Here is a 24162-nt window from a genome sequence, read left to right on the forward strand (position 1 = left end):
TAAATGTCATCATTAAAGCACTCTCGTGATTAAACAAAGCGGAAGTGAGGAGAAGACGACAAGATTGTGTTTGCGCAAAAAACTATAACTACAATTAGTTCCAAAATTTTATACATGTTAAATGTTTTGTTATCCATTCTGTTATCAAACAAACTTTAAATTCTGTCTTCCAATTTGTTCCTCTCAACATCAACATTTTTAAAAATTTGCTTTATCTGTATGTGGTTTCCCCCCCACCCCCCCATATTATTTATTTTTAAGAGGAGTCTCAGCTGTTTGGGACCTGAGGTTGATTTGCTTTGAGGCTTCGTAGTGCTCTTCTCGCAGCTGCAGATTTGGCAATCCTGTAGCTTCTGCCAACACCTTTAAACTTTCCCTTTCCTACAACTTCCACTGTTACTCTGACCTTTCCATCGTAAGTTCTTTCTGCAGGACTGCAAAAATATACACAAGAATTACTTACTGCCTAGGCAAGTGAATGTGAAATAAGAGACCTACATTCTCTTTTCTACAGAAGTTAAATCAGTATAGTTAAACAGAAATCATTACTTTTCTCAGAAAGTTATGGAAGGAAAAAAAAATAAAAATCATTGAACACAATGATGATGGATAGCTGCTTAGTGCAAAAGAAATTAGAAGTAATTTGTGACATTTAAAAATCCTCAGTAGTTTATGAAGCACAGCTTAAAAAAATTTTATGGCATTGTGTACCAAAGGAAGTGTATTCTTACCTAAATTTGGCTGTCTCTGGCTCCATCTCCAGCAGCTCTCGCACTGGGGAACGGGGCACATTAGCAGAAAATTTTTCTATTTGGGGAAAAAAAAAAAATTAGCTTTGTTTTCTTCATAGCAGATGGCACTTTATTATTTTTTTTTTTTCTGAAAGCTGACAATACCTATTAATGGCCTCATCATTGGATAGTACACTTGCCAAACCATTTCCAAAGACATTCCACTATCCATATAAATGGCACCAGCAAGGGACTCAAATATATCCCCCATGGCCTTTGGTACTTCAATGTCTTCCTCTTTTTCTTCATCTTCTTCAGATCTTCTGAGCTGTTTGCAATTAAAAAAAGCCAAGGGGGGGAGGGAGAGAGAAGGGGAGGGAAAAAAGAGAGAAACAATTGCTTCTTTTAAAATAAAAACAAAGATCTTCAGAAATGTAAGCTCTCTTGCATCCCATCCTGAGCTGCTTCCTTTAAGTTTTTCATTGACAACTTTTCACAATGAAATTGTTCTTTTATTCCCCAATGAAACCAAGTTGCTGGATATATCATTTTTCAAATGTGAAAAAAACCCGTCCCAAACACCATTGCATACAGAGACCTTACATGTTTTGTGAATTCCTCCTGTAATAATTCTGTAGGATTTCACCATGGGTCTATTTTTTCCAATAAGAAACAGACTTGGCTCTATCAGTTAATACTAGAAAGCTACTCATAACAAAGGAAGAGCTCATACATTAAACATCTCCTAGAAGGAGACTTTAAAATCTGTAAATATAATCTCTGGATGAAAGTCAGATATACCTTTCCTTACCCAATTTACCGCAGAAGACAAACATGAAACAAGCATTAGTAAAATAAGACATTAATAACTGATAACGAGCAGCATCAGACTGAACTAACAGGCACACTTAGGTATTTTTTAAATGCAGCAGGCAGTGTTTTCTTCTATGCTAGTAATTTAAGACAACAGTCTATTCTCATTATTAAAACTAAACTTTCAGTACATATCTTAAAGGTCCTGAGTTAATCTAATCCTTTACTAAAAATACCTTAAATACATGTAATATACAGTCACCTAAGTCCAAACAAAGTAACCTGAAAACAAAGTTTTTGACCATTACCCTCCAATGCTAGAGAAGTAAAGTTTCTGGAGGTCCTTTCCCCCAACAGCTACCCTCTCACTCCATTTGGCCCCTATTTGGGGTTTAAAACCCAGTTCAGTCCTCTTAAGAGTTGCCGTAATACTTCATAAACTAGTCCCACCCAATATTTCTACCTAAAATAAATCAAACAAGAAGTCAGACCTGATGTGTACGCACTCCAAACGGGAATTTTGATGTTAAAAAACAAATTCAACTGTTTTGAATAGCGTATTTCATACCAAGTGCAAACTGAAGCACTTTTGAGTTATACTGAAATAACAGAAGGAGAGAGAAACTAAGAGCTGTAAGGCAAGGGACAACAGATGTTTCAGGAGTGAGATTTGAAAAAAGAAAAGCAGATGACGTGGAGACACACATGGAAACCAGTCTAGCTGGCATGAACTGCAGAAACAAAGACTCTTGCATTAACTCTGATGAAATAAGAGTTTCAGTAATTCAGTGCCAGACCAAGATAGGGAGCAGGCATAGGAAGAGTGAAACAAGAATTTTATTTGAAACAGCTATCACACAATTTGCCTAGAAACTTCCACCAAAGTTGCAACCAATCTTTTTGCATACTAGCAAAAACTGAACAAAGCTAAAAGTCACTACTATGAGCTCTTAAAGTAAGTTTGTAGCCTTTTCACTCATATTATGAAGGCAACAAGACTGATAACAGAGTTTGATCCTCTGATATAAAATAACTTATATCATCTAAATTTCAGTGACAAATTTCTTAGTCAATGTTTTCTGAACCTTCCCATAAAACATATGGATTTCACTCTGCAACAGAGTGCAAGGGCTGTAAACACATATAACATGTAACTGAAGTATTTTTACTGCCAAGCTTTTAAATTGTGTATCAAAAAGAAGAAATTACTGAAGACAAAGACAACATGTTTATTTAGTGCTGGAGTATTCTCAGACAGAATATTTTCTAAGAGATTGGTCAGTTTTTCAGAAGACAAACTATTAGGGATATCTACTGGATATCACTTTTAAAGAAAGGATAATGAGAAAGTCCATCTTTTTCAGGACTCTGGTTAGAATTTGACTCTCAAGGCCCTTGCTCTCATACATTTTCTGAGCAGCTTATCTAAATGAGTTAGTCTTAGTCCATTCTCCATCAAACAGATGTTCATTATCATTAGCTTTCCTGCACAGCACAGGTATGATCTGTGTTTGCGAGTCTTCGGTTGAAAAATAGTTTAAGTGGCTTATTTGAAAGATGCATGTAATGTTTCCCTGGCTAGCAGAGATAAAGACTGTAGGAGCACGTCATGCACCCTTGAGTACAGTGCAATGACGTCTGCTCCAGCAGAAATCATCAGACGAAAAACAGTGGAAATCTCTGTCAGCGTGCTACATTAAATAATCCCAGCATTGTGCCAAGGCAATACCGTCCATGATGTTGCAGGGATATCCTATCCTGAGTCAGCATTATGCGACTTAGTAACTCTTCATGACAATTTTATGGTACAGTAATGCTTCCAGTCTGTCAGTGAAGAAAGCAAGCTAAGCGTTTCCCCCACCATGTTCTAACAACTCAAAAGCAAAATAGTGACTAAAATCAAGTGTCACAGAAAAATCTAGAGGCAAACTACTTTCAATTTAATTGTTTTCTGAATGTTCTTACTGACTTTATACTTTCTGAAGTTTTGTATTTTGCATATTGCGCACTTTATTCCTAGGAGCCTGCTTCTACGGCTGCTGTGTGCATAAAACTAAAACATCACAAAAATGCTCATCATGCTAAGATAATGGATAGTGACATGCTTCAAATCAGATACTGAACACATTTCTTCTACTTCCACTAACCTCAGAATCCATTCCTTGCATTTCATTCTTTTCCATTTGAAACTGCACAAAGTCATCAATAACGTGAAACAGTTCAGGAGAGACAGCTTTGAAGTACTTGTGGTAGTCATACTTTACAGCTAATGATGCAAAAATGGTATTGTTGACTAGAGCAGATCGTAGGTCAGTAAGAACTCCTGGAGAGTGTTGCCGTGGGTCTTCATAAAGGTGCTTGGTTATGAGGTAGTCCAAAATTGCATCTCCCAGGAATTCTAAGCGCTGGTAACAATCTTAAAGCATTGGAAATAGAAGAATGTACAACACCACAATTAAGTTTAACACACACATTCTTTCCAGGCCTTTCTGGATAGGAGGTTTGGTACACTGCCACGTAAATTCCACAAACTAACCAATGCTCAGAGAAGACAATCTGCTTTTTAGAACAGGTATTTTTTGTGTTTAAAGAGACTGTTATTTAATTATTAAAAAAAAATCAGAAATAATAATTGCGGCTAATAATAAAGCCACTTTTGAACCCTATGTTAATTTGTCAGGCTAGCAAAACACTTGTGTTTGTAATTAATTAATTAATGCTTTTACTCAAGATGTTCACATTGTGCTGAGAAATGTCAAAAAAGTAAAATCAAAAGAGATTCCACCAGCAGACTGATCTGAAAACAGTAACAAACCTCAAAAAAATTAATAAAGAAATCAATGTATTAAAAGCAGGGGGAACAGAAATCTGAGATTTTTCATCTAATCTGCCACACATTTAGACTTCTCAAAAAGCACTGAACAAAGATTCCCATTCAGAATGGGTCTTTCAAACTGGAAACTAGACTTGCCAAGCCTTGACAGGGGACCCAGGAATGGAGGTCTATTTTTAGAATATAAACAAAAGCAAAAAACCCTTTTGAAAACACACAGGGATAGAAGGGTAGAGAAGGAAGACAAAATTACTACAAAAGTAACATGAGACTGAAATGGCTAGTACTAAGTTGCTTTTATAGCAGCTGAGCCTAAGATGCTGCCCGATCTCAACCGCTAGCTACTCCTTAAGAGAAAAAATTACAGGTAATAGCAATTCACAATTGTCTTACTTGGTAAACAGAAATGGAATCAAAAGTTTCTGCTACCAACAACGTAATTTCATCTAGACACTATGCCTTAAGTTTCTGTTTGTTAGTAAATATATAAGAAGGAATCATCTACCTTCTATATGTTTTGTGAAATATTTGTAAAAAGTAAATATATGTTATGTAGGTAATATCACCTAGAATGAAAAACCAAAAGAGCATTTCAGTGTTTTGTCAGGACTGTTTCTCAATGTACTAACATTTCAAAATGACTTACTTCTTTAATTAAAGCAGAGCTTTCTTACTCCTTGAAATAAGGAACCAATTCACTATGGGGAAAAAATTCAGACTGCTGACTGCACAGGAATTTGCCGTTCACTTTCAACAGGGTTGGAATTTTACCATGGTTTGTTTTTAATTGCATATTATCATAGGAAAATATTTGAAGTTTTAGAATGAACAAATACTAAATTAATTAGTATAAGCAAAAGTAATTTAAGAAGATTACAGAAATACAAATTTGTACTGCTGTAAAATCTTTCATGAGATCATATACAGAAACATTAAGCAGTTAACCTGAATTAATATTTAGTCTGATTTAGTCAATTGCTAAAAACGTGGACTTTAAATATTTATGCAACAGAATGCCTAGACTTAAATTAAGCCTTCCAATTCACAACTTCAAATGGAAGTCTCCATATTTCGCTATCCTACAGACTGTTCAGCTAATAAAAATTGTATAGTCTACTTTTAATCTTCAGAAGTACAGACAAAGGGTAATATTTTTGGGATTAAATTATGGGACAAATTTGCTAAATATATTTGCAAAACATGATCTCTACTTCTGGAAGTACACTGCAATTTTCCAGAGTTCTACAATAACTTATGTCAGCTAAATGAGGATCTAATGTCAGTCATATACAACTAATGATACAGCGCCAGAGATGAAAAATGCTGCTCTTTCCCAAAACTTGGTTAGGCTTCAGTAAATCTATCTGTAACAAGTCAAAGTATGAATAATCATTGAGATACAGCTTCAACAAGTACCCTCCTCTAAATAAGGGGCAAGATATTCTAAGATTTTGTATTCAGAGGCTCTTGACTTCTTGAAGTACCACGTGATGTCTAAAAAAAGACTACGCATGGGAACACAACATACACTGCTTCTCTTACATTTACAAGACAGGAAAAAAAACCCTCGTTTCTTTAAGACAACTTACCAGTAATAGTATTATAATGGTATGAGGCATGAGTAAATGCCTGAAGAAGATACGCCTTGTTCTTAAAACTGTAGTTTATTTTCTTCTCAAAGTTTTCAAAACCAGAAATAAGGTGATTTAAGGTTTTTTCAGCATCTGGGTGATCAAACATACACCTTGGTGGAATCTTCAAACAGCCATACTCCAGGTCTTTATACAGAGAAGGCTCTGAATTAGCTACAGAAGCAGAAACAGAGTTTGGTGAAAGGTTTTTCTGCTCACTGTTACAATTCTCTCTGGTAGCACACAAAATGCCGTCCGAATCAGTCTTTTTAATTAGAGGGAGCACCTTCAGCCCCAATGAACACAGGAAAAGCTGAGCAGCTCTTTCACCACAGCTGGTCAGATAGCAGCCCAACAGGGCTTCTACACAGTCTGCAATGCTTTTGTCAGCAATACACTGCTCTGTATGCAAGTCATATGAGATAGACTGTTTTCCTGCATCGACACCACAGTTTTCTTCTGATGGATTCCAGAAGCCCACTACAAAATCATCCTCTTCAACAGCCTTGCTAGGATCCAGATAGCACATAGCATCCCAAGAGCTATAGTCAAAGTCATCAAAATCTGATGAAAACTGAACGTTACCCAGGGATGACTTTTTGGGTGCTTTCCATTCATAGTTTGAATCAGTGGTTGAAAAGTGTGAGAGAGAAATTTTCTTCACAAAAGCCCCTGATCCCATTAACATATTATCAATGAATTTGATATGCTCCTGATCATACTCCAGAAAATCATCTTCAAAGTCTGTTTCTTCCTTGGGTAACCTCCACATTAGGTCTTCATCCTCTTCATCATCATCATAATCATCAAGTTTACCGTTAGCCAACAAGTTCTCCTTTGTCTATGAAAGAACACAAAAAATATGGTACTGAAGAGGGAAATGAGAAACTTTTATTCCAGAACTGCCAGAAGAGTAAGATTTGAGTAGTGTCTGCTAATAACAAGACTGATTTTTAAATTAATGTTCCTAACTACACTGCTTGATCAGATGAACAATACAACCTCAATTAACACCAGCATTGTAAGACTAGACTGTCTTGAAACACACAACCTTTATTACTAACCTACAATAGCGTATGTTCTACATATAACACACACTGCATTTCATAGAAACTTGTGCTTATGCTTGAATGTGACACACATGCAATGAATTTTAAAACCACTAAACATTATATACTTGCACACCAAAGTAAACAAAATAAAGAATTCTAAATTAACAAATTTAGAGAAGTACAAGAAGCAGTATCGGTTGCATCTTTTTCTCTAGCTGCTAAGTAGGGCTACTACAAATGTTTAATCAATGTAATTTTGAAGATTCTTTCTACATCTTTTATGGCAAATACTAAGGGGCTTGCAGGGTTTACTATAGTTACAATCATGATAATCTTGGTTTTGGGACACACAATTGGAGAATGCATTCAATGACATAACGGTAAGAACTTCTTTACCCCAGTCCTTCAATAACCATCACCTGAAGCAGCAAAATACATTTATCTACGCTCTCAAACACAGTTAGCTGCAAATTAATTCAGTCTACTTGGCAAACTAGTAGAAAGTAACTTTAGTGAATCAGCGTAGGTGATTTTTACATTGCAAATCAAAAAATGAGAGTCTAGTACCAGTTAGTTGGCAAGAATCTAATGCTTATGTGGGTGACAGTCTTGACTGCACGTGTTGGGGATTCAGTAAGTGATCTTGCTGCCTACAGACATTAGATATAGGCCAGTTTTTGGTTATGTAAGAATTATTAACTCGTACTTAACAAATATGGAATCTCTCCCATTTGTCATACATTTAATATTACCAGGGTTTCAATATAACAGGTCTAAAAATGGAAAAGCAGAAAAAATGGCACACTTCTGTAATACAGGTTTTTGTTTGTTTGCTTTTAAAATGAGTATTAACATTTACATTACATCATGAAGTAGGATAATAACTCAATGCAAAGGCAACTAGTATTAATCCTATCCTTTAAACAAGTACATATTTGTTTAAAGTTTTGGGTTTTTTCAGGCTATACTTATAGCCTTAACTAATTAAAAGAAAAGTTACAGTTGTCACCAATTTTCCAATACTTACTTACATACCCACAACAGTAAAACTAATGATGTCTCATGTCTTTTCCCTGCTCATATTGAGCAAATTGGTATGGATTGATGTAAATTATAAATTGAACACAGATATGCCCAAGCTATACAATGCTGCACAATTTGCCATGGCCCCAATCCAGGAAAGCACTTAAACATATTAGCTAAATGCACAAGTAGTCTTCCTAACATCAAAAGGACTATTCACAGGCTCAACCCAGCATCACTGATGTCAGTGGGAATTCTGCCACTGAATTTGACAGGAGCAAGATCAGATTCAAAGTGCTTTTCTGGATTGGGTCCTGAAAGCCAATACCATTTTGAATCAAGTGAAACAGCCTATATCTGCCCTCAATCTATGTATGTCATATTGCAGGTCTCAGTCACTTAATCTTTCAAAACTGCGAACCAGATGGGGACCTCTCCCTTTGGGCCAAATGCACAACTCTCTAGAGGTGTGGATGTGTGGCAGCTGTAAGGTGCACTGGGCAGCACCTGAAACCACCTAAGGATCGAACAGATCACAACGTTCCGCATCAGGATGGAGCAGGCTTAGTCAGGTTTAGTAATGAGAGGAAAAAAAACGTAAGTGGCTATAGAAATTCATAGTTTATACAGTTTGCCAAAAGAATGTCTGCTGCTGTAATTACCAATCTCACATATACACAGCAGGGATTTCTGTAACTTTAATTGATCAGAGACAGCAAAATTTCATTTGAAATAGTTATTTTGGATACTAGTAGCAGTATAATGCTCCAAATAAGACTATCCCAAATAGAGCTAGTGCTGATTTTTTCTTGTTACATACCACCTGTCATATCTGTCACTGAAATGAAAATACACTCTCTGAATGAGACATGTCTACATAGACAATTCAGAACAGATTTCGGTGTCTGTTTTTGCAAAGATTTAACAAATGATAAATTTCATTTTTACTACAGTTTCATTCACAAGTTTCTTAAAATTAATTTTAATTAGCAGGACAGCTACATGTACTACCCTAACATTGTCTGCACATCACTTCTTGTATTAAAAAAAAAATAATAAAGTTCTAAGTGATGAGAAGGAACAGTAGGTAAGGAAGCCAGGAAGCATTTCTGATAGTTGATTTTTTTCATCATTAGACAGCATTTGAAAAATAAATCAACAATGAACCCCAGAAGAACAAACCTTTTCTTAAAGAATACCTGACTGATTCTGAATAAGTTATGGCCACTTACAAGCTGAAGATAAATACAAGTAAGTGCTTTTTTTTCCCCCAATGCTTTTTGGAAATCAGCTATTTGATCAAATTAACAAAGGAAGATCTTTCCCCTTAATAAAACTTGATAACATACACACACACACAAATCAACATTTGACTAGGATGTTTTAGTAATAATTTGTCATAATAATATGAGATTTCTAGCCCCAGTCATAGACCATCAGCCCATGGATGGAGAATGAAATTTATATGCAAGAAAATAAAATATCTACTTGGCACAAAAACCCAACTTCTTAGTTGCATCACTGTCTGCATTTTGGTCTGAAATTGTGTGTTTTATTCACAAATAAAGAGTGACTAGCAAAGAGGAAGAGGCCACTGAAAAGTTATGGAGAACTGAAAGCTTTTTAAAACCAATGATTAGCTCCATTCCCAATTGTGCTATTTTATTTTTAGAAAGGTATAGCAGTAAGTCCCTTTGAAATGAAGTCTTGGCACAACACAGAACCACTATAATCAGGTTGTTTTACTCTGCAATAAACATTTATTTGCACAGTACATCTACCTAACAGTCCTCTCATGTGCCCTCTGGTGGTTCTACAATCTGAGTGTGGTCTTCAGAACTGGGAAAAAGAAAAAACACCCTCCACCTCCTTCCCCCCACCTCCAAACCGGTCTCAAAGATTATGTTACTGACTGCTGTGATCAGTGACATTTCTTATACATGCACTTCTATGATCAACATACAATGAGTTCAGTCAGAAAATAATTTGAATCGTTCCTCATTAAGATTTGTCATTCTGAAGCTTTTGGTGATAGATGGTGAGGGTGTCTAAGCCAGCACTGTATTTTGGATGAGAAGTAGCTATCAGTCATACCCATGGTGTAAGCTAACAGCAAGCAATATTGAACATTTTCTCAAGCCAGTTCTAATCTTCATTCTGCCTCAGAACTACAAAAACCAGCAACTCCTTTTCATATGTTCTATAAAGGTGAACTCATTATTTACTAAAAGGCAGACAGTCTTCTGCCTATACGTATTATAGCAAAACCAGTAATGATAATTCCGTTCAACATTTCCAACAGAAATTTCAGAAAAACTCCTGAGAGCATGCTAACTACAAGTAAGAAAGTTTTTCTCCTCTGCTTTTCCGTTAATATATACAGTCAATTATTGGATGATGTTCAGAGAATTTCCTTACTTCGGCTTCCATTCAGAATCAGTTTTCCTCTTATTTTCTGTAAGTTATAGTGAAGTTTTAGAAAGGAAACAAAGATACAGATTTACTTTTTTTTGCTGAAAACACACCAAAATACCTGGGAGGTGGGAGGATGTAGGAGCGAGAGAATACTGACACGTCAATAATTATTCCTCAACACAGTTAAATAAAGTCTTACCATTTCATCTTTCTCCCACTTATCAGTGTTGCTCTTGTCCTGGTTTACTATGTAACCAGGAGGAAGCCAATTGACCGGGGGATCAAAAATTGATACCACCATACGACTAGGCAGTCCTTTCTTTTTTCCAAGGCGATACAAGTTACAGTTGCTGACCTTCAAGAAAAACATTCTGATAAACATCTGGACATACATTTACATAAAAATAGGTTAAAAATGCAAAAGATGCAAAAAGATTTTACATGTCAAACCAGATCTTGTACCACTATGCATTTTCTCTAGTTCTCAAAAGGGAGTTCAGCTTTCTAAATATAGCTCAACCAATTCACAGCAAGGTACAGATTTTTAATTTTTTTTTTTTTTTTTTTAAGGCCAGGCATATTAGGTGTATCCATTTCAGTTAAAGAAATCTGATAGATTAAATTATCTTTGCAAAACAAAATTATTGCTACTTTAAAAACAATAGTAAATAAAACCTGTACACATGTCATTAGTTATCAGTATTAACAAGCAAGATTCAGACTAGAACTGGAACGAAAAATGATTGTTATTATTGGTAGATTGACCTAAACCTTGGCAGTAGAAAGTGTTAAAACAGTTCCATATAACAAATCTTATTAAGTCATAATCCAGATGTTATTTTGATAGCCTCTCAAATTCTTTTAAATATTTTAAAGGGAAGGGGGAAAAAGCACTCTCACATACACAAACATACTTCCTTTTCCTTTTTAACTACCAACTTCTGATCTTCGTTTCTCATTTTAAACACATTTTCCATGTTGCAAGTCTTGAAATTTGAACTTGAATATTCAACCACTTCCTTTATTTGAACTGAGCAATTTATTTAGCCCTCCTTATTTTCCAAGATTAAACTACTCAATCTTTTAATTCTCAGTGATGCATTGTATTAGAGGTAGACAATCAAATCCTTAGCACTTAATTCAAGTTATCACATTATGTGGGGAAGAAACCCCAAACAAAACAAACTTTCACGATTGATTACTCCACAACTTAAAAACAGCAGCAGTAGAACCAAAGACTCTACTCACTACTGTTTACATTTACTTTAAAATATTTTCAAAAGTTTTGATGTAACAGTTCTGTAAGATTTTTTGTTGTTTAATTTTTAGTGTTCCTGTAAGATCATGCTAGAAGTTTTCAAGGAAAGTAACTTATTGAGGAAACAAAGGAAAGGTCAAATAAAGCCACAACCTAAGGCTCTGTGCTGCTAACTCTCATGCCTTCGTTCAAGCACTCCTGTTGAAGAGTTTGTACCCAATACAGCTCTAGTGTTCAGTCCACCAAACATCCTCACTAACCCAGAACTTTTAGTTCTGTTCAGTCCTGTCCTTTCTTAGGCTGGTAATCAGCTGGTTTAGATTTCAAAATGAACTGTAGAAAACAGTTTCAATCAATCACAGTTATGGCAACATTAATCCTGCAGTCCTGTATTTTTATTCCTAATATGCATGCTACCCAATGTATAATCAGTAAAGCTGTGGAATTAAATCAACCTGTTGCCATTCAATCTTCTAGCAAGTTTTTATATATATGGTTTGTTACAGCATGCCTTTACATAACATCATTAGATTGTTACTACTTACTTTCTTGCTTCTCATATATGACAGCCGTCCCTCATGAGCATCAGGGTAAGTGCAAAACAAGTATGTAGTGATGGCATGCTTTAAAAATGAATCACCAAGCATTTCTAGCCGCTCCAGATTAAATCCATCACTAGCATTTGAAAGAGTCAAAGCTTGAAGAATGAGACCAGGATTAGGACCAAGAGTTTTTGAGGAGTACCCACTGGAAGGGTTCTTTTCAGAATCTGCTCTGTCTTTTGAAAGGTTAATAGCTTTTGAAGTACTGGTGGTCACTGCCATTTTGGGGCATCCATCTGAGGTAGATCTGTTAGCATTTCCATCAAGGTATTTATTACTCAGTAGAGTACATTCATTGCTGGGCTTGGGCTGGTTCTCACTGCTGTATAAATTCTGAATGGGATATGAGGTAGTTGGTTGTACAGGTATTTCCTGCCTGCAGTAATTCAGCTGATTTCCTTGGCAAAAGTCTCTGTTAACTAAATCACAATTGCCATTGGCAAGATTTTTATTATAAGAAACACCATTAATTGCTGCAAGTTCTGCCGAGACATCAATTTGGAGTTTACCGGGTGACTCATTGAGCAATGTTCTGTAACTCACAGACATTTGGTCATGGTTTTCTGCAGAAGAGGTTCTATTAGCACCTTGATGTGCAGCATTTTCAGGGACTACAATTGTGCTGTGCTTACAGTAATTTTCATTCTCTACTAAAGAGGAGTTAGGAATAGAGATGAAGGATTTGCTGTCAATAGACTTTTTCCATCCGAAGTCCAAGTTAGGATATCTGTAAAGATACATGCTGATTTTGTTAACAAAAAAAATATTATCACAAGACAAGAAGACTCTATATGCACATACATGTTCAAAAAAAAGCCATGTTTGTCTGAGAAGAACAGTGACTGCAGCATCTAACTTCACCACTCACAATCAAGTATTTTTAAAATATGTTTCACTGAAAACTGACATGAGTTAAACGAAGGGTATCAGTTTTAAATTCATGCAGTAATGGTTAAGTTTTCACCTTGTTTTCCAATGAAGTCAGATATCATACTGAAAAATACATATTGAAAAAAAACATGCCTGAAATCTGCAGGAAGTGATTTAACCCCTACACCAGCATCAGTGGCTGTTTGAGCTCTTAGTTCCTCTGCTGTCAAAAGGCAGTGCAGGCGATAAAGTATGCTGGGGAGGCAAACTGCTTTTCTCCACAATGATGCTGGAATAGGATGGATAGCACAGAGCTCTGGAACCAGTATCTGGGGAGAGGAGAGGGAGAAGAGAAGAAGTTTACCTGTAAAGGTAGTCGTCAGACCACTGTTAAGAGAGGGGCAAGTTGAATTAGATACTTCTGTTTTACCTGCTTATTCTGCAGACTTTCCCACTTTGCTTTCCTCTTCTCAGCACTGCTTAGTGGAAGTGCTTTCCCCTTCTGATTCAAATGGCGAGGAGTCAAAAGATTAAGTCTAAAAGGCACGTGAAAATACTTTAATGTAAGTACATAATTAATGAATAGAACTTACTAGCCTAAACTTTCTAAAGTGATGACTTATTCAACCTTAATGCATTGTGAAGGGACAGCACAGTTACCTCTGGAAAAAAAATGGACTCAAGTTACAATTGTTATAAGTTAAGTACCCCTCAAGAAAAAAAAAATCAGTAATTATTTTGGAAAACACAAGCCCTCAGCTTTATCCCATACTTTTTTTTTTTTTTTTTTTTTAAAAAAAGGCACTTTATTGGCAAACTACAAACATCAGACACAAATATGACTGTTGTTACCTTGAAGATGTGTGGTCCACATCCAGCAGTGGCTGGTTGAGATTGGTCAGGTCAAGATTATACTTTGTTTTATAATATTCAGCAAAAGTTTCATATTCAGGGGAAGGGAATTTACTGAGTGGAGTAAGATCAGTGTATACATCAGCTACATAGAATCGATGAGGCTGATCAAAATTTCGATACCTAGGGGAAAAAAAAAAAAAATGTTTCGGCATATGTTATAGCCTTAGAGTAAAGCTTGTGCTAAGTTCTTCCTGTTCTCATGTGGTCAGGTAACAAACCATTAAATAGCTCACTTCAGGTTCTTGGTTGGTGGGGCTTTTGTTGTAGAAACCATTTGTTTAGCTAACTCAAGTAACTAAATGAGACATGTGCTATAAGATAAGGAAGAAAAAAAGTTGATCCATAATGTATGAATTCCCTCTACAGAAACATTTAAATTAAATGCAGGATTTATGTCTTCAGTATCTAGTACAAATCAAGCTCTGGACAACAATCTCCAAGAATAATCTGCAAATGATAACTTCTTAATTCCAAACACCTAACAATTATACTCGATAATTTGGCTTTTTAATGCCTAGTCTCCTATGTGCTACAATCAGTAGAAATGAAGTTCTTTTGCATACAAAGATTGTACTACCTTACATCTAAATTAGCATTTTAACCAAGTCATCCTCCAAAATCAAGTTAAAATACAAACCCCCAAATACCTAGTAAGGCATATTCACAAGCCTTCCAAGGACAATGCAGTTCTTGTAATACAGGCAGAATGTTAGAAAAATAAAGTCAGAATACTGCAACACCTTTACTGTGATACCGTTGTGATCACTGGATACTATGGTGATAAACATGCACAGGAAAGGAATAGTAATAATAAAAAAACCCCATGAAATCAACATTCAATATTTAGATTTGCATATTAGCTTATTTCGTACTTTGATCTGCTGCCTTTACCATTTTAAGCTTCTATTCAAATATCCAAATAGACACCACTAAATAAAATTACCACACTATTAATAAGTCTTTTTAGCATTCTTCCAAAGAGAAAAATCAAGAAAACCATATTCCCAGGCTGTCTGAACCTCTTCACTGAATAATATGCTGGTTAAAGGAGCTTTCAGGAAATCCTTTTTTCTTAGCTTATTCACAACCATGCCTATTCTGAAGAATTAAATCAGAACTGTATCAATACACACTCATTGTATTATGCTTCCCCTGAGGAGCTTACAACCAAGCAGGATAGAGAAGGACAAGCACGTTTTTCTGGAGAACCTTTGTCTATCCAGTATATAAAATGATGTAAATTTCTCCTCTAAATACCACTCTGTAGAAAGATTCTTTTAACTGGTCTTTTTCACTTGTTTATTTTTCCATCTACCAACAGCATACCTTCCTTTAGCAGGCCTTTGGTGTGAATAAGCAGTAACAAGAGAACAGGACTCCCACTCAATCTTCCAAATTAAAATTGCTTTCAGTAGGCCAGTTCTTGATGAAGTCGCAACATTTTATCAGAATATTATGTAAGTTTTGTGGTGAACTCTACTATTCCTAATAAAAAGGTAATGAGACTTGGGAGGCCTAAACACTTAAATCCTACTGCGTAAGATTAACTATTGACTAAACAAAAACCTTTAAATTATTTGAGACACCACCAGATATCTTCAGATTAATAGCATATATTTCTTACAAGCAATTCTGTTGCAGATACTAACATTCCCTTATTCAAGTTGGTTAGAGCATGGTGCTGATAACGCCAAGTTCACAGGTTCAATCCCTGCTTACAGCAGGGGGGTTGGGCTCGATCTCTCAAGGTCCCTTCCAACCCAAAGTATTCTATGATTGTATAAATACAATAGGTACATACCTGAAGTATGTATACAGTACTTACCGTGGAATGATAACCGCATCCTGGTAATCTTCTAACTTGAAAATAAAAGGCATTTCTTTTGTATATTGTGTACTGGGAATGCCTGTACGTGCCTCAGATTTCTCAATGTCTTCCATAAACTTAAAGTCAATGTCCAAAGTGCTGGAGTCATCAACTTAAAAAAGGAAAATGCATAACATAGTTATTCAGAGGAGAGTTTTCCAGGCTGAACTTTTCTGGGAAGTTGTAAATTTTTTTTTTCTTATTCTAGATACACATATTTCATTATTTCAAAAAAATTTCAAAGGAGACATATATACGATTTTAGACCTTTATGGAGTCAGCTGAAACCTACTATAAATCAAGTCACATCACGAAGTTAAAACTAATTTGGAATTGTGAAGTAGTAATAAAAATATGACAAATTTTCATACTACCACATATGGTATTATTTCTACAGCTAACACCTGAAATTTAACATAAAATTTAACAAACGTGTTGCTAAAGGAATTCAAAGTGAATATTTAAAAAACAAGAGCTCTGTTCTTACCAACATTAAGAGGTAGAACACAATAGGCTGAATCAGCTTCTGTGGGTTTGAACTCTAGTGCAGGTTTCTCAAGACGAAGAATATGTGAAAAAATGTACTGGTGGAGTCGCGTTATCAGCTCAAGCATTTGCAGAGACAGCGTAAAACCAGATTTCTTAAGCTCAATAGATATTGTAACCTCTCCAGAGCGAGTATACACAGGAAAGTGAGGAATCTAAGTAAGAAAAAAACCAAAAGAAATCAAGAGAGAAAATCCAGAGTAGGATTCCTCTATGGTGTACTGGTTGGTTAGTTCAGATGCTGAGGTAGCGCTTGCCTGACCCCATAACAAAGTGGATCAGAATTTTGACCTTTGATGACTTTCAACTATATATGAGATTTTGAAGGCTTGAAGAATGATTTTTTTTTTTTAAATAGTTCTCCTTGTGTTTTACAGCTCTTCTCTTTATAAAAGATCAAGTAAAAATGGAAGTCTTTTCCATTATGGAGGAAGAAATGTGAAAACCAGCAATATTCCTCAGCTGAATCTCATCCACAGAAAATGCCTTTCTATTAAAAATTTTCCTAAGCAAGAGGTGCCAATTTCAATTAACATGGCCTACTGTTTCTGCTACTCCAGACTCGGAATGCTGAGAGGACTTGTTACCATAGCTTTCATATAGATAAGGTAGTGCTATAGGCCATCTCTGTAGCTGACATGCCACTCCTATCACACCTCACATAAAAAAGGAGGAACACTTTTGGATTTGCCACTGCAAAATAATAAAAAATAAAATTGTAAAACAAAAGTTTGGCAAAAATAGAACAGATTGTTCCATCACTAAAGACAGAAAATGAAGTGGTGATTGGACTGGATGGATTCTCACAGCGTTGTCCTGGAAAAACTGGCTGCTCATGGCGTGGACGGGTATACTCTTCACTGCGTAAAAACCTGGCTGGGTGGCCAGGCCCAAAGAGTGGTGGTGAATGAAGTTAAATCCAATTGTCAGCCGGTCACAAGTGGTGTTCCCCAGGGCTCAGTACTGGGGCCAGTTCTGTTCAATATCTTTAGCAATGATCTGGACGAGGGGATCGAGTGCACCCTCACTAAGTTTGCTGATGACACCAAGCCGGGTGGGAGTGTTGATCTGCTTGAGGGTAGGAAGGCTCTACAGAGGGACCTGGACAGGCTGGATCAACAGGCCAAGGCCAATTGTATGACATTCAAGAAGGCTAAGTTCCAGGTCCTGCATTTGGGTCACAATAACCCCACCACGCAACGCTACAGGCTTGGGGAACAGTGGCTGGAAAGCTGCCCGGCCGAGGACCTTTCGGGTATTGGCCGACAGCTGGCTGAATATGAGCAGACAGTGTGCCCAGGTGGCCAAGGCGGCCAACAGCATCCTGGCTTGTATCAGGAATAGCACGGCCAGCAGGACTAGGGAAGTGATTGTCCGTCTGTACTCGGCACTGGTGAGGCCAGACCTTGAACGCTGTGTTCGTTTTTGGGCCCCACACTACAAGAAAGACATTGAGGTGCTGGAGTGCGTCTAAAGAAGGGCAACCAAGTGGTGAAGGGTCTAGAGAACAAGTCTTATGAGAAATGGCTGAGGGAACAGTGTTTGTCTAGCCTGGAGAAAAGGAGGCTCAGGGGAGACCTTTTCTCTCTCTACAACTACCTGAAAGGAGGTTGTAGTGAGGTGGGTGTCGGTGTCTTCTCCCAAGTAACAAGTGATAGGACAAGAGGAAATGGCCTCAAGTTGTGCCAGTGGAAGTTTAGACTGGGTATTATGAAAAATTTTTTCACCAAAAGGGTTGTCAAGCATTGGAAGAGGCTGCCCAGGGAAGTGGTTGAGTCCCCATCCCTGGAGGTATTTAAAAGGAGCGTAGATGCGGCACTTAGGGACATGGTTTAGCGGTGAACTTGGCAGTGTTAGGTTAACAGTTGGACTCGATGATCTTAAAGGTCCTTTCCAATCTAAAGGATTCTCTGATTCTATATTATTGCTTATTTTCTGGAGGTTACCTGATACAAGCAGCACTTATGGTCATTTCCAACTCTTCAGTCTGGGGGCAGGGTATAAGTAGAAAATGACAGGTTGTAAGGCATGCAGAATAGGAAAGGAGCTAGATTCGCTACCTGAGGTATAGGTTTGGCTGTCAATATGCCAAAACATCTTGTTGTATCCTCAGGAGGATATAGCTTTCGTCTCCTGAAGTTGAGCTCATCAGGTAGAGGAGTTGTTAACACCATTCCTATTACATACAGGTAACAGGGCTGATCAGGTTTGGGATAACTATCCCTTAAACATTCTGGAATCTAAAAACCAAAAAAGAAAAAAAAAATTAACATGATAAAAATCAGCAAAATTCACCTAAAGACTATTCTTTGAACAAGCCTTCATGTGTTTATTTGGAAAGGTATTGCTAAAAACTAGGAATAAAAAAATTAATCTTGACTTAAGTAATTTTGTCTTTCTTAAGCAAACATGTTTGGTCAGCAGCCTGGCCTGGCAGCCATGAGATCTGTCCAAACACTTGCATCAAGGGAGCACAATGCTCCCAGATCTTCGTATTTGCCAAGAGGCAACCTCCATTACATCCCTAAACTTCCTCTGTATCCACCCTGTGTTAGAAATGCAAGTCTAACTGTAGAATACAGACAGCACTTCACCATAAACACAACTGAAGTTTTGACGCCAATTTCCATATTCAGCCAGTAACTGTGGAGCACACTTTATGTCCAAGGTCTTTGGACCTTAACAGTAGAAGGAGAAAAAAACAAAAGAAAAGAAAAAGAAAAATGAGTGCGCACAGAGAAACGCCTAATCCCAGTAATTCAATTTTCATATAAGCTTGGCTGAACTTACAGCTTCATTAACACAGATTCTTTCCCCAGCAGAACTGTTTGAAAGTATAAAAAATGGCTTTTTATACACTTGGGACAAACAGACAACCAGAATTCGATACACTGCCCCTTTGCCCAGGTACTACAATATAGAAGTTTTCAAATAACAATTGTAGCTTGCAGATGTGAATACAACAGCCAAGAGCACTTTTAACTCTGCTGCTCGTATTTGTCATAGACCTTAAGAAACCATGCTTTATTTTAGGTAGGAGTTCATTACTTTGTAGGTCTCAAAAATGATCCTCCTGTTTATCTAAAACTAAATAGCAATACACGTAGTCCTGGATTTTAAAGTTATACTGGAGCAAAACTATGGCCTTGGCTTAATGGAAAATTACTCATAAGTTTAATAACTATATTAAGCCCAAGAGGATCTTGCAGACCTTAAATATTTGCCAAAGCTTCTTTTCCAGATGTGAAAAGTTGGGACAAAAGCAAGGGAATGTATTCTTGGCTTCTGTATTAAAGAAATAACCAAGAAAGAATGATGCATCACTTGACAAATCAACTCCTCTGAATGAGAGATACCATAATTGTGCATTTTACGAGACACCTCCAAAAATCACTAGTGAGGTAAGAGGACTGAGAAAGGCACTTGTAACAAGAAGCACCAAGAAACACTGTGCAAAGATTCAAACTGTTGTAAAGTACTGCAAGAAAAAGGTTTGCTCATCTGTCATTCCCTCTGTAATATACTCTGTGATGCCACACTATCCTTTCCTAAGCTTTCCTAATAAACAATTATTTAAACTACTAATAAAATTGGGGCATGTGGAAGATGCCAAGAATGGAATTACTTAACGGCTATCACCATAACCGAGGCTGTACGTGAATATACAACACAGCACTGCAGCCTACTACTGTGAGTGTCCATGCTGACATTCCTACATGTGACCAAAGGCTTCTTCACGGTTTCTTTGTGAAATACAAAAATTATCAGAAGCTACTAGACAATCTGTTCTGAACAAGTTACTTGTCCTATTCAAAGGACCTTAGACAGAACCTGTAGCAACTGCAAGGGAAGAAGGAAGGTCCTCATAGAGTTGTTGCAAAATACTTTGAGAAAGTTTCTTTCCTCCATTTTCCCTTACTTTTCAAGTATTTGACATTCCCCTGTAAATATTATCTAAGAAGTCCAACTCTACAAACTGATGTGGCTGAAACCTGTTGTAACAGATCTATGGGTTACTCAACAACACAGAGCTATAGTATCTTACATGACCCCCTTTAGTGTATTAATATTCAGAGCTATTTCAAAAGTAAAAAATACTTAAAGTATACTTATTTGATATTCTAAGATTTAACCAAAAATTACTAAATTCTGTGTTCGACCAGTAAAGTCACCAAACTAAACCAAGCATCTAAAAAAAAAAAATATTTCTGTGTGCAGCACCTGGCAGATAAAGCCAGTAACTCCTCCTTTGCTCTAGTATATTTACCAGAGAACTTAAAGTTTTTACAGATTATTAATGCAGAACATTTTTTCCTCTCAGTTATTTCTATACTAGGCAAATACAGTCAACAAGCTTTATAGAAAGTGTACATTCTTTGAACTACAGGCACGCTTCCAAAGCATATGGTCGCATAAGCTCATTCAGGTAGTAGTGCAAGTTGCCATAACAGTTAAAAATGCAAAATATTTCCACTGTAAATGCAAGATTTGTTGTAAAAGATTCTTATCAGATAAGATTAAGAGTTGGCAATTGTGTCTTCTTATTAGTACATAAAGCATTTGATTGGAGATGTGGACAGCAGTGAGTGATACTAACAGCTTTAGGATAGCACTGTCTTCGTTTTGTAGAGCCTGGCCTTCCTGGAACACTGGTTTCTTCTTCATCATGTAAATCAAGCTCCTCCTCATATTTAACCGTTTCTTTACCAACTGGCATCAAATGATCATCCAGTTCACCTGAATATTATGAAACAGCACAAAGAAATAGCATTATGAACGATCAAATCCTGGTTCCTTCAGATACTACGCAGTAGATGTGATTGCTCATGAAAACATCTAACCCAAGTTTTTAGAATATACTTACTACTGCAATGCTCCAAAACTGTTAACTTTGGGGAAAGATTGATAAAGGTTGAATTTTTAGCAGAAATACAGTAAAAAACCTCTGAAATTTTAATAAAAAAATTGAATTCTATAATGAAAATATCAAAGAAAAATAAACTTTTTTGCCCATAAAAACAACCAGTGACTGAAATACTCATTTAAAAATCACTCACATGGAGTTATGCCAAGAAAGAGGGAACAGTTGTATTTCTGTATCATTCTAAAAAGGGGATTATTACTGTTGAATGTGTGCTCTCAACACTGAGCTGAGCCATCATGGTGTTATTCTTGGATACATTTATTGGTATGAATTCAGTGATCAAAAGGTTTAACTCAGACAGAAAAAAGAATACAAACCCCAGACCTAGAAAATTTTTTTGCTTAAAATAAACATAAATATTTCCGTACTTCATCAAAGCACCCATAACAGGGAATTCTCTTTAAAACACTCCACAATAAAGAATATGCTCCATTATACTTACTGGAGAAAAGAGAGCCGAAATAATCCTGCAATGTCCTATTTTTGGAACATGACTTATGATACAGTAGAGAATACAATAGAGTCAGGGCTGTGTATGTCATACTTTAATTTGTTACAATTCACTTTAAAAACCAAGTTATTTTTTGGCTGCAGGATGCAGTCCCTGACCTATAATCAAAATCTTCTAGAGAACAAGATTCTTTTCCCTTTTATTAAGTATATTCAATGTCAAAATCTGTGTGTCTTGTATTAAATGTTTTGTCTTAAAACAAGAAGATTCCCCTGGAAAATTTAACTTTAGCTTACAAGGTGTAAGCTAAATTAGTAAGTACATGATCATACCACAAAACAAGGCGGGAGAAAGGAAGCTATCGCAGATGGCTATAGCAGAAATGCATGTAGATGCATAATGTCCGTATCAATTTCTCAATTATAAAATATTCTTTACCAAAGAGGTGTTGCTTTTCCAGTTCTTACCAATTTTGTGCAGTTTTTCACAGCAAATAAGAGCTACAACTCTCTCAGCCAGTCTTGCACAACTCATTGGAGGACCCTATAAACATTTAAATATTGAAAAACTTTGGTTGATTAGCACATTACTTCTTATACGCTACAAACAGTCAGTTTAATTTAACACAAACATTAGGTAAGCAAAACTTCGTAAAGTATTACATTGATGACAGTTTTGTGAAGATATTCAGGCTTATGTTGTTTTTCCACAGAAGCCAATATTACACGTTTTTGAACTCAGCATACTATTGATCAAAACCAATAAAGGATATTTTCCTACAACCCAGACATAAGTGTGTGAAAAAACAAGCCACTGTGAAGAACTTGTAAATATTTTTGCCTTTGGAATAAACAGTAACTGATGGAAAACAGATTATAGCAGATACAAACAGGGATCTAATTACAGTTACAGAGCACAATACGGGAATAGAAGAATCATGTAATTCTCATAACAAACTAATTCTAAAAAAGGCACACACACATCTATACCAACATATTCACTTATTTCTATGCTTTTCCTTCCCCAAATACCTACAACAATTGAAGCTCGAAGAGGTGAGTTGATTGGCAGGTAGAGAGTAGAGTAAAACGTATGATCAGGTAGTTCTCGGGTTTTACACTTGGGAGCTAGGTGTGTAAATGGATCACTTGGTAATCTAGCGCAGTACCTAAGTTGACAAAACATTTTACAAATCATCAAAACCTGCAAATTGAAACCTGAAGACATTTCAATGGACTCTTGCCTTACTGGTAAACATTACAGAAGATGATTTCAGGCCATACTGAGCACTGCAATGGTACACTGCTGATTGATGTTCAACTAACTGCCAAGCAGGAGACCTCCAAGTTCTTTATTACAAAGCTGGTCTCTAGAAAGGTGGCTCCAAGGTTGTAATGATGCACAGGACTATTTCATCCCAGGTAGCAGAGTTTGCATTTGTCTTTGTTTAATCTCCTGAGTCTACTGTTGTCCCATTCCTCCTATTTGTCATGGTTCCCCTCTGAATTGTAGCCTTACCTCCACGGTACTCACTGCCCCCTCTCCCAACTTGGTGTCAAATGCAGACGTGCTGATGTTAAACTGTACTGGACCTCCTAATGGCCCATGAGGAATGCCACACATAAGCAGCTGCCAGCTAGCCTTTGAATCATCTACCATTACACCCTCTGAATCTGACTCCTTTGCCAGGTTTTATTTACCAGGCAGTCCACTGAAATGGTCTGCATCTCATAATTTGGCCACTAAGGTACTACGGCAATTGCATCGAAAGCTTTACTTAAGTAAATTACATTCACTGCTTTTCTCCTGTTCATAGAGACAAGCAAGCACTTCATCACACACGAGACAAGGTTGGTGAGGCAAAAAACTGTCCTCAGTAAAACTCCTGCTGGCTGCTGCCAACCACTTTTTCCTTTATGTGCCTAGAAACAGTGTCCATGAGGACTTGGTCCATAATATTCCATATGGCTAATGTAAAATTGACCAGTCTGTAGCTTCCGGGATATTCGTCCTTTTTGAAGTGTCTAACATTTACCTTTTTGTGTCACTGAGGACCTCCTCTAATTGCCATGGCCTTACAAAGATGATACTGGCTAGCTCCCTTGGAAGCATATCATCCTGTCTTGTGGACCGGTATTATGTTCAGCTTACTTACTACTTTTTTTTTTAAACATGACAACAGATTGCTATTACAAATGTGAATGTTAGAACTGGAAGATTTTACTACCATT

The 24162-nt window shown here is 36.7% G+C and overlaps 1 protein-coding gene across 3 annotated transcripts in view; it reads right to left on the reverse strand.

Moving 5' to 3' along the window:
- Window positions 1–268: 268 nt before the first annotated feature.
- DICER1 (dicer 1, ribonuclease III) overlaps window positions 269–24162 on the reverse strand; it is a 44893-nt gene continuing 20999 nt past the window's right edge. For all 3 annotated transcript variants that reach the window (XM_009485885.2, XM_075712020.1, XM_075712021.1), the window contains 16 exons: window positions 22967–23099; window positions 22399–22474; window positions 21154–21293; window positions 18617–18796; window positions 16498–16711; window positions 15969–16122; window positions 14081–14263; window positions 13659–13764; window positions 13382–13557; window positions 12302–13085; window positions 10698–10853; window positions 5967–6849; window positions 3692–3960; window positions 897–1059; window positions 732–807; window positions 269–434 (listed from right to left, as the gene is read on the reverse strand). In XM_009485885.2, coding sequence (XP_009484160.1) covers window positions 269–434; window positions 732–807; window positions 897–1059; window positions 3692–3960; window positions 5967–6849; window positions 10698–10853; window positions 12302–13085; window positions 13382–13557; window positions 13659–13764; window positions 14081–14263; window positions 15969–16122; window positions 16498–16711; window positions 18617–18796; window positions 21154–21293; window positions 22399–22474; window positions 22967–23099 — 3859 coding nt within the window. The remainder of the gene's footprint in view (window positions 435–731; window positions 808–896; window positions 1060–3691; window positions 3961–5966; window positions 6850–10697; window positions 10854–12301; window positions 13086–13381; window positions 13558–13658; window positions 13765–14080; window positions 14264–15968; window positions 16123–16497; window positions 16712–18616; window positions 18797–21153; window positions 21294–22398; window positions 22475–22966; window positions 23100–24162) is intronic.

Source organism: Pelecanus crispus, chromosome 6 (genome assembly GCF_030463565.1).
Source record: "Pelecanus crispus isolate bPelCri1 chromosome 6, bPelCri1.pri, whole genome shotgun sequence".
NCBI lineage: Eukaryota > Metazoa > Chordata > Aves > Pelecaniformes > Pelecanidae > Pelecanus > Pelecanus crispus.